The sequence below is a fragment of the Drechmeria coniospora genome, chromosome 03 (genome assembly GCF_001625195.1).
Source record: "Drechmeria coniospora strain ARSEF 6962 chromosome 03, whole genome shotgun sequence".
NCBI lineage: Eukaryota > Fungi > Ascomycota > Sordariomycetes > Hypocreales > Ophiocordycipitaceae > Drechmeria > Drechmeria coniospora.
The window spans coordinates 1-11,470 of NC_054391.1; the positions used below are offsets into that span (position 1 = coordinate 1).

At 53.7% G+C, this 11,470-nt stretch overlaps 4 protein-coding genes and 1 pseudogene across 4 annotated transcripts; 1 reads left to right on the forward strand and 4 right to left on the reverse strand.

Annotated features, from left to right (window-relative positions):
• Window positions 1-29: 29 nt before the first annotated feature.
• DCS_05893 lies at window positions 30-1,167 on the reverse strand (annotated as a pseudogene).
• A 3,177-nt stretch (window positions 1,168-4,344) lies between these two features.
• DCS_05894 (uncharacterized protein) lies at window positions 4,345-5,244 on the forward strand (the record flags this gene model as incomplete). The annotated part of the gene is made up of 2 exons (XM_040803193.1): window positions 4,345-4,536; window positions 4,621-5,244. The coding sequence occupies 2 exons, from the start codon at window positions 4,345-4,347 to the stop codon at window positions 5,242-5,244; spliced, it is 816 nt and encodes a 271-aa protein (XP_040653297.1).
• Window positions 5,245-5,463: 219 nt separating this feature from the next.
• Window positions 5,464-6,468, reverse strand: DCS_05895 (uncharacterized protein; the record flags this gene model as incomplete). Its single annotated transcript, XM_040803194.1, has 1 exon — window positions 5,464-6,468. One exon carries the CDS (start codon window positions 6,466-6,468, stop codon window positions 5,464-5,466), a length of 1,005 nt encoding a protein of 334 aa, XP_040653298.1.
• Window positions 6,469-7,125: 657 nt separating this feature from the next.
• DCS_05896 (uncharacterized protein) lies at window positions 7,126-8,832 on the reverse strand (the record flags this gene model as incomplete). Its single annotated transcript, XM_040803195.1, has 2 exons — window positions 7,126-7,611; window positions 7,663-8,832. The coding sequence occupies 2 exons, from the start codon at window positions 8,830-8,832 to the stop codon at window positions 7,126-7,128; spliced, it is 1,656 nt and encodes a 551-aa protein (XP_040653299.1).
• Window positions 8,833-9,146: 314 nt separating this feature from the next.
• Window positions 9,147-10,271, reverse strand: DCS_05897 (uncharacterized protein; the record flags this gene model as incomplete). The annotated part of the gene is made up of 1 exon (XM_040803196.1): window positions 9,147-10,271. The coding sequence occupies one exon, from the start codon at window positions 10,269-10,271 to the stop codon at window positions 9,147-9,149; it is 1,125 nt and encodes a 374-aa protein (XP_040653300.1).
• Between the last annotated feature and the right edge of the window lie 1,199 nt (window positions 10,272-11,470).

The following is an 11,470-nucleotide window of genomic DNA, read 5'->3' on the forward strand; positions in this document are numbered from 1 at the left end:
AGCCTTCTTAACTATAGTATTGTCTTTACCGTTGCTATTACTGTTGCCGTTGCCGTTGCTGTTGCCGTTACCGTTGCTGTTGCCGTTGCTGTTGCCGTTGCTGTTGCCGTTGCTATTGCTGTTGCCGTTACCGTTGCTGTTACCGTTGCTGTTGCCGTTGCTGTTGCTGTTGCTATTGCCGTTACCGTTGCTGTTGCCGTTGCTGTTGCCGTTGCTGTTGCCGTTGCTGTTGCTGTTGCCGTTACCGTTGCTGTTGCCGTTGCCGTTGCTGCTGCCGTTACTGTTACCGTTGCTGTTGCTGTTGCCGTTACCGTTGCTGTTGCCGTTGCTGTTGCTGTTGCTGTTGCTGTTGCTGTTGCTGTTGCTGTTTTCCTGTTGATCGTATATAGCTGTAATAACATCCAATATTGCTTCCTGCTGGGCTTGCGTTGGCTGGATTATATCCTTTGGCAATACCTGGCCACCCTCTTCCTGGCTGCCTACCCTTGTAAAGTGGCCGTCCTCGCTATACACAACGCGAAAGTAGTAGACAAGTAGCTGCTTCATCCTCCGGAAGTAGGTCGATAACGTAGACTGGTTCTTAAAGCTACGGAACGCAATAGTATTGCCCCGGGCGGCCGGCTGGCCGGCTGTAAAGTTACTGAGGATAGTGGCCCGTTGCTGTGTAATCTTCTGACCCAGGCCCCGGTAGCTACAGACAGAATAAGCATCGCGAAGTACCTCTTCTGCTGCTTCCAAAATCTGTAGCAGTAGCCAGTCTTCTTCGTTATCACTACTACTGTTATATTTCTTCTTCCCAGGTAGTGTATACGACGATTGGATCTCTGAATCCTGTAGCCCCCGTAGGTGGTCGGGGAAACCCGTCATAACAAGCCACGGCTGCCGCTCCGTTCTAGCCGTCTCGTCGGTATCCGGTACGGTAGCTGCCTTTTCGTCCAGGTCCCTTGTTGCTTGCTGTATATCCTGCTTTAACGTGGCGAATAGGGCGTCTTCCTCTACCGATAACGATAATGGTACCCCTTGGCGTTCCTGCTGGTCCTGAACGATAAAGTAGTCAATCCTACCCTTTGCCGTAAAGTAGGTCTGTAGGCAGCAGGCCCGCCATAGGGGGTTACCTTCTGTGTGTTGTGCTCGTGTCTTGCCGTGCCTTGGTAGGTGGTCGTGCATTGCAGCCAGCCGCCTTGTACAGAAGTCGCAGTTATCCCCGTTATTGCAGAGGTATCCAGGGAATGTAGCTAGGCCCTCAATAGGTACGCAGGTTATAGTCCGGCTTGGCCTATTATCTCGAAGTTCCTTTTCAGATCGGCATTTATAGCTTAAAAGGGAAGTAACCGTCGACTTTAGGTCTTGGCCGAGGAGTCGGTGCGGTTCTGCTCGGAGATGGCTTCTTATGGCCGTTTCCTTTGGCCCTATGCAGGTCCTGCATAGCTGGCATACGACGACTTGATGGCTTGCATCGTAAGAGAAGGTACCAAACCCCATTATTGCTGTTGCCGTTGCTGTTGCTGTTGCTGTTGCCGTTGTTGTTGCTGTTGCTGTTGCAGGTGCTGACAGTTGCTGGTACAGTTGCCGTTACTATTGCCGGTACCGTTACTGTTGCTGTTGCAGGTGCCAACAGTTACTGGTACAATTGCAGGTGCCGTTACTGTTGCTGGTACTGTTGCCGTTGCCGTTACTATTGCCGGTACCGTTGCTGTTGCTGTTGCAGGTGCTGACAGTTACTGGTACAATTGCAGGTACCGGTACTGTTACTGTTGCTGTTGCAGGTGCTGATAGTTACTGGTACAATTGCAGGTGCCGGTACTGTTACTGTTGCTGTTGCAGGTGCTGATAGTTACTGGTACAATTGCAGGTGCCGGTACTGTTACTGTTGCTGTTGCCGTTGCTGTTGCTGTTGCTGTTGCCGTTGCTGTTGCTGTTGCAGGTGCTAACAGTTGCTGGTACAATTGCAGGTACCGTTACTGTTGCTGGTACAATTGCAGGTGCCGTTACTGTTGCCGGTACCGTTACTGTTACTGTTGCAGGTGCTGACAGTTGCTGGTATAATTACAGGTGCCGGTACTGTTACTGTTGCTGTTGTAGGTGCTGATAGTTACTGGTACAATTGCAGGTGCCGTTACTGTTGCTGGTACTGTTGCCGTTGCCGTTGCTTTTGCCGGTACCGTTACTGTTGCTGTTGCCGTTGCCGTTGCTGTTGCCGGTACTGTTGCTGGTACTGTTGCCGTTGCCGTTGCTGTTGCCGGTACTGTTACTGTTGCCGTTGCTGTTGCTGACAGTTGCTGGTACAATTGCAGGTGCCGTTACTGTTGCTGGTACTGTTGCCGTTGCCGTTGCTGTTGCCGGTACCGTTACTGTTGCTGTTGCAGGTGCTGACAGTTACTGGTACAATTGCAGGTGCCGGTACTGTTACTGTTGCTGTTGCAGGTGCTGATAGATACTGGTACAATTGCAGGTGCCGTTACTGTTGCTGGTACTGTTGCCGTTGCCGTTGCTGTTGCCGGTACCGTTACTGTTGCTGTTGCAGGTGCTGACAGTTACTGGTACAATTGCAGGTGCCGGTACTGTTACTGTTGCTGTTGCCGTTGCCGTTGCTGTTGCCGGTACTGTTGCTGGTACTGTTGCCGTTGCCGTTGCTGTTGCCGGTACTGTTACTGTTGCCGTTGCTGTTGCTGACAGTTGCTGGTACAATTGCAGGTACCGTTACTGTTACTGTTGCTGTTGCAGGTGCTGATAGTTACTGGTACAATTGCAGGTGCCGTTACTGTTGCCGGTACTGTTGCCGTTGCTGTTGCTGTTGCCGGTACTGTTGCCGTTGCCGTTGCTGTTGCCGGTACTGTTACTGTTGCTGTTGCAGGTGCTGATAGTTGCTGGTACAGTTGCTGTTACCGTTGCTGTTGCTGTTGCTGTTGCAGGTGCTGATAGTTGCTGGTACAGTTGCTGTTACCGTTGCTGTTGCTGTTGCTGTTATAGGTACTGTTGCTGTTGCTGTTGCTGTTGCTGTTGCCGGTGCCGTTACTGTTGCTGGTACAATTGCAGGTGCCGTTACTGTTGCCGGTACCGTTACTGTTGCTGTTGCAGGTGCTGACAGTTGCTGGTACAATTGCAGGTACCGTTACTGTTACTGTTGCTGTTGCAGGTGCCGGTACTGTTACTGTTGCTGTTGCAGGTGCTGATAGATACTGGTACAATTGCAGGTGCCGTTACTGTTGCTGTTGCTGTTGCAAGTACTGATAGTTGCTGGTACAATTGCAGGTGCCGGTACTGTTACTGTTGCTGTTGCCGTTGCTGTTGCTGTTGCAGGTACTGACAGTTGCTGGTACAATTGCAGGTGCCGTTGCTGTTGCTGTTGCTGTTGCTGTTGCTGTTGCTGTTGCTGTTGCTGTTGCCGTTGCTGTTACTGTTGCTGTTGCCGTTACTGTTGTTGTTGCTGTTGCTGTTGCTGTTGCTGACCCGATTGCTATTGTTGTTGCTAATTGCTGTTGCTTAGCTACAAGTACCTACTTATACGTTTGCAAGGCAATTGAAACAATCCAATTGAAATAATCCAACCCAAGTACGTACGGATAGATAATAGAGTACTACTATACTTACTCCAGTCTACTATTGGTCTGGCCCTGCTACCTTGATGGGATTTTTTTTTCAAGCCCCGCCCGCAAAGCTACCAATACCAATACACCGCTACTTCCCCCCCCCCCCCCCCACCCCCCACCTACCCAACCATTGTCGTACCGAAATTCCCCAAATTCCCGACAAGAAAACTTTTACTGTTGGGGATTATTTTGCCGCGCCCTGCGCACCGCTACGGCCGATGCGACGTGATATTCGCCGAACAATCTTTTCCGCCCGTACGGTCGTATTTTTCCCGACCCGCGCGGCCGCGTATTGGTGGATCTTTTTGACTGCACCTTTTTGACTCGACGATCCCGACCGCAAGTACCTTTTCGCGCGCGCGCCCCGCCAATCGGTACCTGCCCCGCTCCGCCCGCGCTAACGCGCCTAGGGTTTCCTTTTTGACTGAAAAAGCCCCGCCACATAACGGCTATGCCTCTGTCCTGTTCGCGGGTGGTTGCCGGGCGCGTATGTTGACACTTCTGTAGCTAAGGTTCCGTTGCGGCCCCGTCGCGCTGCCCCTCCGTATTTCTTATGTGTTCGTTGCGGGCAAGTTGCGTGTTTCCTCTTTCCTCCTTCGTGATCGCCGCTTCCTTCAACGCCGCCGTTACAATTTCTTGCTTCCTCCCGCTCTCCCGCCTTCCTTACGGTACGTGCCGTACCGGGGTTCTTGCTGCCGCTTGTCGCTAACTGCTTGTGTTAGTCGATTACTCACTTTCCCGTCGCCGCGCCGCTATGTCTGCCGCCGCCGATACTCCTCCTCCTCCTCCCAACAACAACAATGGCCCTGTTCGTGGCTACGCCTCGGACAAGGCGTCGGCCGTTCGGTCGATGGGCGGCTTTGCCGTCCAGGGAGACTCCTCGGACGAGGAGTATGACGTCCCCGCCGCCGAGGCTCAGATGTGTTTGCCCTGCATCGAACGTCTGGTCCGCACCGGCGCCGCCCACTGCGAACGTGGTGGCGGCAATGGCTGCACCACCTGCGCCTCGGCTCGGCGCAGGTGCGAATAGATTCCGCACCTGCTGACGCCGTATCCGCGCCTCCGCCGTATCGTTTGCGAGCTCGTTCTTGCCGCCGCCGAAGGCGACCATATTGTTTCGGCTGCCCGTGCCAAGACGGCTGAATTGCCCGGCCGCCGCGTTCGCCTCTCCGCCCCGTTTCGCCAGCTTGGCGATACCTGGCGTGAGCTCTATAATGCCGCCAGGACGACTCCCGCCGACGTTGTCCCCGCCACTCCCCTCACCCCCGCCGGCGGTACTGCCCGTGGTGCCGCCGCTGTGGCGCTGCCCTCGACTCCCGGCGACCCTATGGGTGCCCTGGTGCTGGCCTCGCAGGCCCTGACGCCGTCGCACAGCGGTGGTGTGCAGCAGCAGCAGCTGCAGATGCTAGTGCGCGGTTTTGCTGGCGCCGTGCAAGGCCTGCGCGACCATCAGGGCGCGCAGGACGCCCGGCTCAACAGCTTTGAGCTGGTGCAACAGCAGCAGTCGGGCCTCATGGCCGCGATCCACGAGGAGCTGGTTGCTGCCCGCCGCGTCCTGTTTGCGGACGGCCTCCCAGCGCCGGCCCCGCCCCTTTACCTTTCGTCCTCAGTCGAGGATGACTCGAGCGAGTTGCCGCCTCCCCCCGGCCGTTAAGGGCCCAACGTTTGTGCGCTACAGCGCTAAGACTTCGTCTTGCTTATAGCGCCCCGATTGGGGCTGGGAATTCTTCGGGGCCGACCTGGGTCCTTCGTTTTGAGACGTTCCGGTTTGGGACGGAGGAGTTATTTGCGCCCCTTTCGGGCTGGTTGAATGCAAGCCGCGCCGACGCCGTTGTCGCAAGGAGACTGGTCCGTCGTGAGTAAGTGCGCTACCCTATTTTTGCTCGTAGTCTGCCAGTACTTTGGTCTCCTGTAGATTTTCCAGCGGTTCCCACGTAGGTTGGTCATGCCCGGCCCATTTAACCAGGACATTGCGGCGCTTACCTTGCCCTCTTGCGTTCTTTGCGGCCAAGATTTCCTCTACAATATACTCTTCCTGCGGTACGCCGTCCTCGTCCTCTACCAAGAGCGGCCCTGGCTCTGTATTCGTTAAGGCTTGACTAGGTAGCGGATCCGTTGCGGCCCGCTCTACTAGGTCCACGTGAAAGGTAGGGTGCGTGCCTCGGGGGACATCCAGCGTAACAGTTAGGGGGGTCGGTACGGCCACAACCGTATACTTAGCTGTTACCCAGTCTAGCTTCTTGGATGGGCGTGGAGACTTTATATAGCGTAGACTTAGCCATACCTTGTCCCCTACCTGGAAACGCTCCGCTGGGCGCCGGTGGGAGTTTGATTCTTCCTCCAAGCGTTGCTGTGCAAATGCAATTGCCGCCTGGGCCAGCTCGGTGCCTTCGCGCAGGCGCTGTGCGAACGCTACTGCTCGCCCTTTACCCGTAGTTGCGCTTGGGGTGGGAGCTTCCACCCGTTGTACTGCGTTGACTTCGTATCCCAATAGGAGACTGTTCGGGCTCATGCCGGTAACGGAAGAGTCCCTACCATTTAGCGCCAGCTGGCATGCCGCTAGATGGTCCGGCCAGTCAAATTGGTCGAACGCTATAAAGGTGCGTAGGATTGCTTGAACTTCTTGGTTCGCTCGTTCCGTGCCTCCGTCTGACTGCGGGTGATATGCTGTAGACAGCCGCTGTTCGATCCCGACAATACGGCATAACGTTGCCCAGAACTGGCCGACCCAGTCTGATCCTCGGTCGGATATAATGTATTCCGGGAACCCACGGAAACGCCACCAGCACTCCTTGAACCGTTCGGCACACGCTTCTGCCGTCATAGACGTCATAGCTTCCAGCTGTACGTACTTGGACAGCCTGTCTGTAAGTACCATCATGTACTGTGGCGCTTGTTCGTCTTATGCGGGTAGCTCCGTTATAAAGTCCATGGAGATCTGTTTCCAATATCTGTCCGGCGGCTCAATTTGCCGCAGTAGGCCCTGGCGGCGCTGCCTACTCTTGTGGCTGCGGTAGCAGTGGCAGTTCCGTATAAATCGCCCTACCGCTGCCGACATGTGATCCCAGTGGTAATTCCTCTTTAGCGCTGCGAATGTAGCATTTCGTCCTGGGTGCCCCGAGATAGGGGAGTCATGGACTTGGTGGATAACGCGTATAGTTAGCGGTTCCTACGATGGTAGCCACAGGCGCCCTCGGAACTGTAGCGCACCGTGCGCGTCAATGGTACAGTCGGCTACCTGTTCCCGCGTATCTGCTTCGTCCGGGAACTTGCGGTCTCCGCGACGTATAGTATCTAGGCGTACTGCATACGTCTGGTCCTTAATAACTGCCTGGTCCTATAGCTCCTGCAAGCTGGTGTCGTGGAATAGCCGTGATCCTGGTGGTAGGTTGCTAGGCGGTTGCTCTGCGGGCGCGCTGCGGGTGCTCGGCGAACTTCCGAAATTGCTGATTGATACAGGTTGTAATACTTGCATAGTTCGGGGTTGGTGCTCTACGTCCTGCTGCCTGCGTGATAGTGCATCTGGCCGTTGCGCTTAAGATCCCGGCCTGTACTGTAAATGAAAGTTAAACTGCGAGAGCTTCTCAGCCCACCGTGCCTGGCGCTCCGAGATTTCCCGCGGTCGGGTAAAGTATTCCAGGTTCTTGTGGTCGGTTAGAACCGTAAACGGTGCGGACACCCCTCGCAGGTCTGCCTGCCATGCCTCGAGGCAGCGCACTACAGCCAAGAGCTCCTTGTCGTGGATTGTATAATTGCGCTCTGCGGCCGTTAATTTTGCCGAATGGTATGCGACCGGGCGCAGGATGCCTTTCTCGTCCACCTGTAATAGGCATCCTCCCAAAGCCGTACCGGAACAATCTGCCTCTACGAACGTTGGTCTCTCTGCATCCCATTGTGCCAGGATCGGGTGCGATATAAATAGTCGCTTTAGTTCTTCGAACGCATTGTCCTCGTCGGTAGTCCAGCGGAACGGCTGCCCCTTGCAAGTAAGCTGGGATAGGGGCGCTGTTAATTCCGCGAACTAGGGGATAAATTCCCGGTAGAAGTTAGCAAACCCCAAGAAACTGCGTACCCCTCGGACGGTCCTTGGTGCCTCCCAGTTGCGGATAGCGGCTATCTTTGCTGGGTCGGTCCGGATTTCCACTCCCGCCTGAACAATATAGCCCAGGTACTTGACTTCCTTAACTGCAAAGGCGCACTTGTCTAGGTCCAAGTATAGACCTACTTCACGTAGGCGTTGAAGTACCCCTTTTACCTTCCGAATATGGTCCGCCTTGGAGCCGCTTGTGTACACTAAGATATCGTCCAGAAAGGCCGTTACGAAGTTACCTAAATTAGTTCCGAGTACCCCGTTGATGTAACGCTGGAATATTGCGGGAGCGCCTGCAAGTCCGAACGGGCAGACCAGCCATTCAAATAAGCCGAAGCGGGTGCGGAATGCCGTAAGGTGCTCGCTGCCGGGCGCAATACGGATCTTATGGAAGGCCGCCCGTACGTCGAGTTTCGTAAACCAGCGGGATCCTGACAGGGAGCGCAACGTTTCCTTTATTAGCGGTAGGGGATACCTATCCTGTATCGTAATCTTGTTCAGTGCGCGGTAATCTACGCAAAGGCGCCAACCCCCCCCCGGTTTCTTGGTTAGGAGGATCGGTGCCGCTGCCGCTGAGGAGCTGGTACGTATCCACCCTTTGTCCAACAATTCGGTAATCTGCTGTCGTACCTCCAACAACTGGTCCCGTGGCATATTGTACAATGGTCCCCACGGCAGCTCTGGGGGTTCCCCGTTGGGCCCGGTTTGCAGCTTGATGTGGTGGTCCCTCAGTCCCCGGTGCGGAGGAAGGCCGGAGGCCTGCGCCTTATCGAATAAGTCGGCAAACTCCTTTAGGTAGGCGGGCAGGTGTCCCTCCGTCCCGCTGGGCTCGGGGCTCGGTGCTACTTGGCGGAGTGCTGCCGAGATCTCCATTAAGTTGGTAACTACCGCTTGGCTCTCCGGTTCGGCCATAACAGACGAAACAGTTGCGATCTCGAGGTTGTAGCTACCGCGCTGCGGCCGCGTATCTGCTGCTTGTACCACCTGGCCCCCTGCCGCTCCAATTGTAAGGCGGCGTTCGGCTGCGTGCAGGTCGACACCGCGGTGTTCTATCCACGGTAGGCCTAGTATTGCATCTCGGCTAAGGCCTGGCACTACGTATAGTACCGCTGGAGACTCCCAGCCGTCTATATCGAGCGCAACTCGTACCATGTGCGAGATATATGGATGTACCTCCGTTGGGCCGCCCCGGCGGCGTGTTACTGCTACGGCTGTCTTTAACCGGCGCCGTACCGGTAGTGGAATAAGCTCAAGGCGCAGACTTTGGGCCGTACGTTCGCTGATTGCGCTATAACAATCGCAACCGCAATCGATTTGAACGTCTAAGAAACGGGTAGAATTTACAAGCGTTGGGATAAGGAACGGCGGCCTATCCAACCGCGCCTTGATGTCCTGAAATTGCTTCCTCCAACGCTTGGTCCTCCCGCTTTGGTCCTTGTCTGTACCGTCTTGCCCCCGCGCGAGACTTAGCTCGGGGGCGCTTCGTTTTCCGAGAACTGGTCTAAGGATTCCTCCTGTGCGTTCTCCCTCTCTGTATTTACCCGATGAATGGATAGATTTTGTACCGGTCGCGCCGCAGGCCGCATTTCGCAGTCTTTAATAAAGTGCTGCTTGGATCCGCAGCGTAAACAAGCGCCCTCCTCCTTGCGCGCGTCAATTGTACTGCGGGGGACCCAAGTTGCACGCTGGCTTGACGACTGCCCTGGGCTGGTCCTTGTTCCTTGGGTTGCTGGGCGACGGCGCCCTACAGTTGCTGCGTTGATGCCCGTCATCCGTGCGTCACCGTCCTCGTCCGTTATGGGTTTTGTCGGGGCTGTTGCGCGGCCGTAGCGGTTCCGGTATTTCTCCTCCAAGCGGTACGATTCAATGTCTACCGCAATGCTACGGTAAATGTTAACGGCCGCCTCGTAACTGTCTCGTGGGATATTGCGCCCAATACTGCTATCCCGCATGGTCTTATTAAGCGCGCGACGCAGCTTGACGAGTTTAATTTCGTCGGGCCAATTCATTCCCCCAGCCAACGCCAGCTTTTGTTCGAAGCGCACGTAGAATGAGGTAAATGCCTCATTGCTTGCTTGCTCTAGTTGTTCGAGCTCGGTCTGCGCTATCTCCATCCGATGAGGGTCGGCGAAAACGGATTCGAGGTAAGCCAAGAATTGTAACGGGTTGTACTGGTACGACGGCCCTGCTTCGAAGAAGGCTGTAACGCGGGACTGAATCTTGGGCGCTAAGCACTGCCAGACGAACATCCACTGGTCCTTGTCGGTACCGATGAACTTGCGGTCGGTAACTAGCTTGTGGGCCATAAGTATCTTCCAGGCTGTAAACGTAGTCTTATCTCCATCGTATGGTGCCCCTGTTGGTATTGGTTTACGTCGGACTTGGGGAAGTATTGCTGGGCCATTGACAGTTGAGGGGGTCCGTACCGATCCCGACGTAGTACCGGGCTGCGCCTCCCGGGACGCTTGGTACTGCATTACCGTAGCGATTTGCTGGCGTAACTGCTGGATTTCTGTAAACCAGTCGGGTGGTGGTTGGCTAGCGGTAGCATTTTGTTCGCTAGGTAGTGCGTTGTTGTCCTGTTGATCCATTGTTCAATAGTCTGCGGCCTACTGCTTGCCGTGACGAAGGGAGGTTTCTTAAATGTTATGGAGTCACTAGTACTACCAGTATCTAGTGGTCGGAAATAGTTGTTAAGAAACCTACGGAACACTAACTTAAGGTACGAGGCATTGGAGTACTTATACTCCAATGCCTGCTTAGTCATAGGATACAAGTCACGTGCGGTAGCGCGTGGCTCTATCCTAGGACATAGCTCTATTAGGCAAAGCCTAATATCATAACACACTTACACTTATACTTACACTTACACTTACACCTACACTTATACCTACACTTACACCTACACTTACACCCACACTTACACTTATACTCACACACACACTTATACTTACACTTACTCTCATACTCACACTTACACTTACACTTACCCTTACACTTACACTTACACCCACTCTTACACCTACACTTACACCCACTCTTATACTCACACTTACCCTTAAACTTACACTTATACTTACACCTATACTTACACTTACACTTATATATACACTTACACTTACACTTACACTCACATTTACATTTACACCCACACTTATACTCACACTTACACTTACACTTACACTTACATTTACATTTACACCCGCACTTACACTTACACTTACACTTATACTTACACTTACACTTAAGGGTTGCTACCTTTCCTATACTCTTAGATACTTAGGTATACAGACATACAAGAAGACACGCGTATTGTAAATATATATATATTGCGCAAGCATAAGAAACACAATAGTCTTTCTTTTTAAATCGTCCCTTCGCACTGCCTACTATTTGACTCGTTCAAATCTACATTTCTCGCCCAGTTACTATTACTAACTAGTATACTTCCTGCTGTTACTAACAGCCTTAATTAATACCCATTTTGGATGGTCCGTGTAACTAAACTTTACTTCTACTGTACACCCTTCCTATTTTCCCCCTTTTATTCCAAGAGGTATTTTATTTCCCCTTTTATTTTTAAAACGTTCATATAGTTACTAGTATATAGTTACTGCTGCCCCCCCCTCCCTCTCCTCCCCTATGCCATGCACCGACTTATATGGGCTGTATAGGCTGCGTATGCCGTAGAGCCTCGAGGAACGAGGAAATACAGCTGCAGCAGGAACTGCATCCCCCCCAATGCGCCTTAGTCCCCTGTTCCCCTGGTCCCCTAACGTCCCCTAACCGT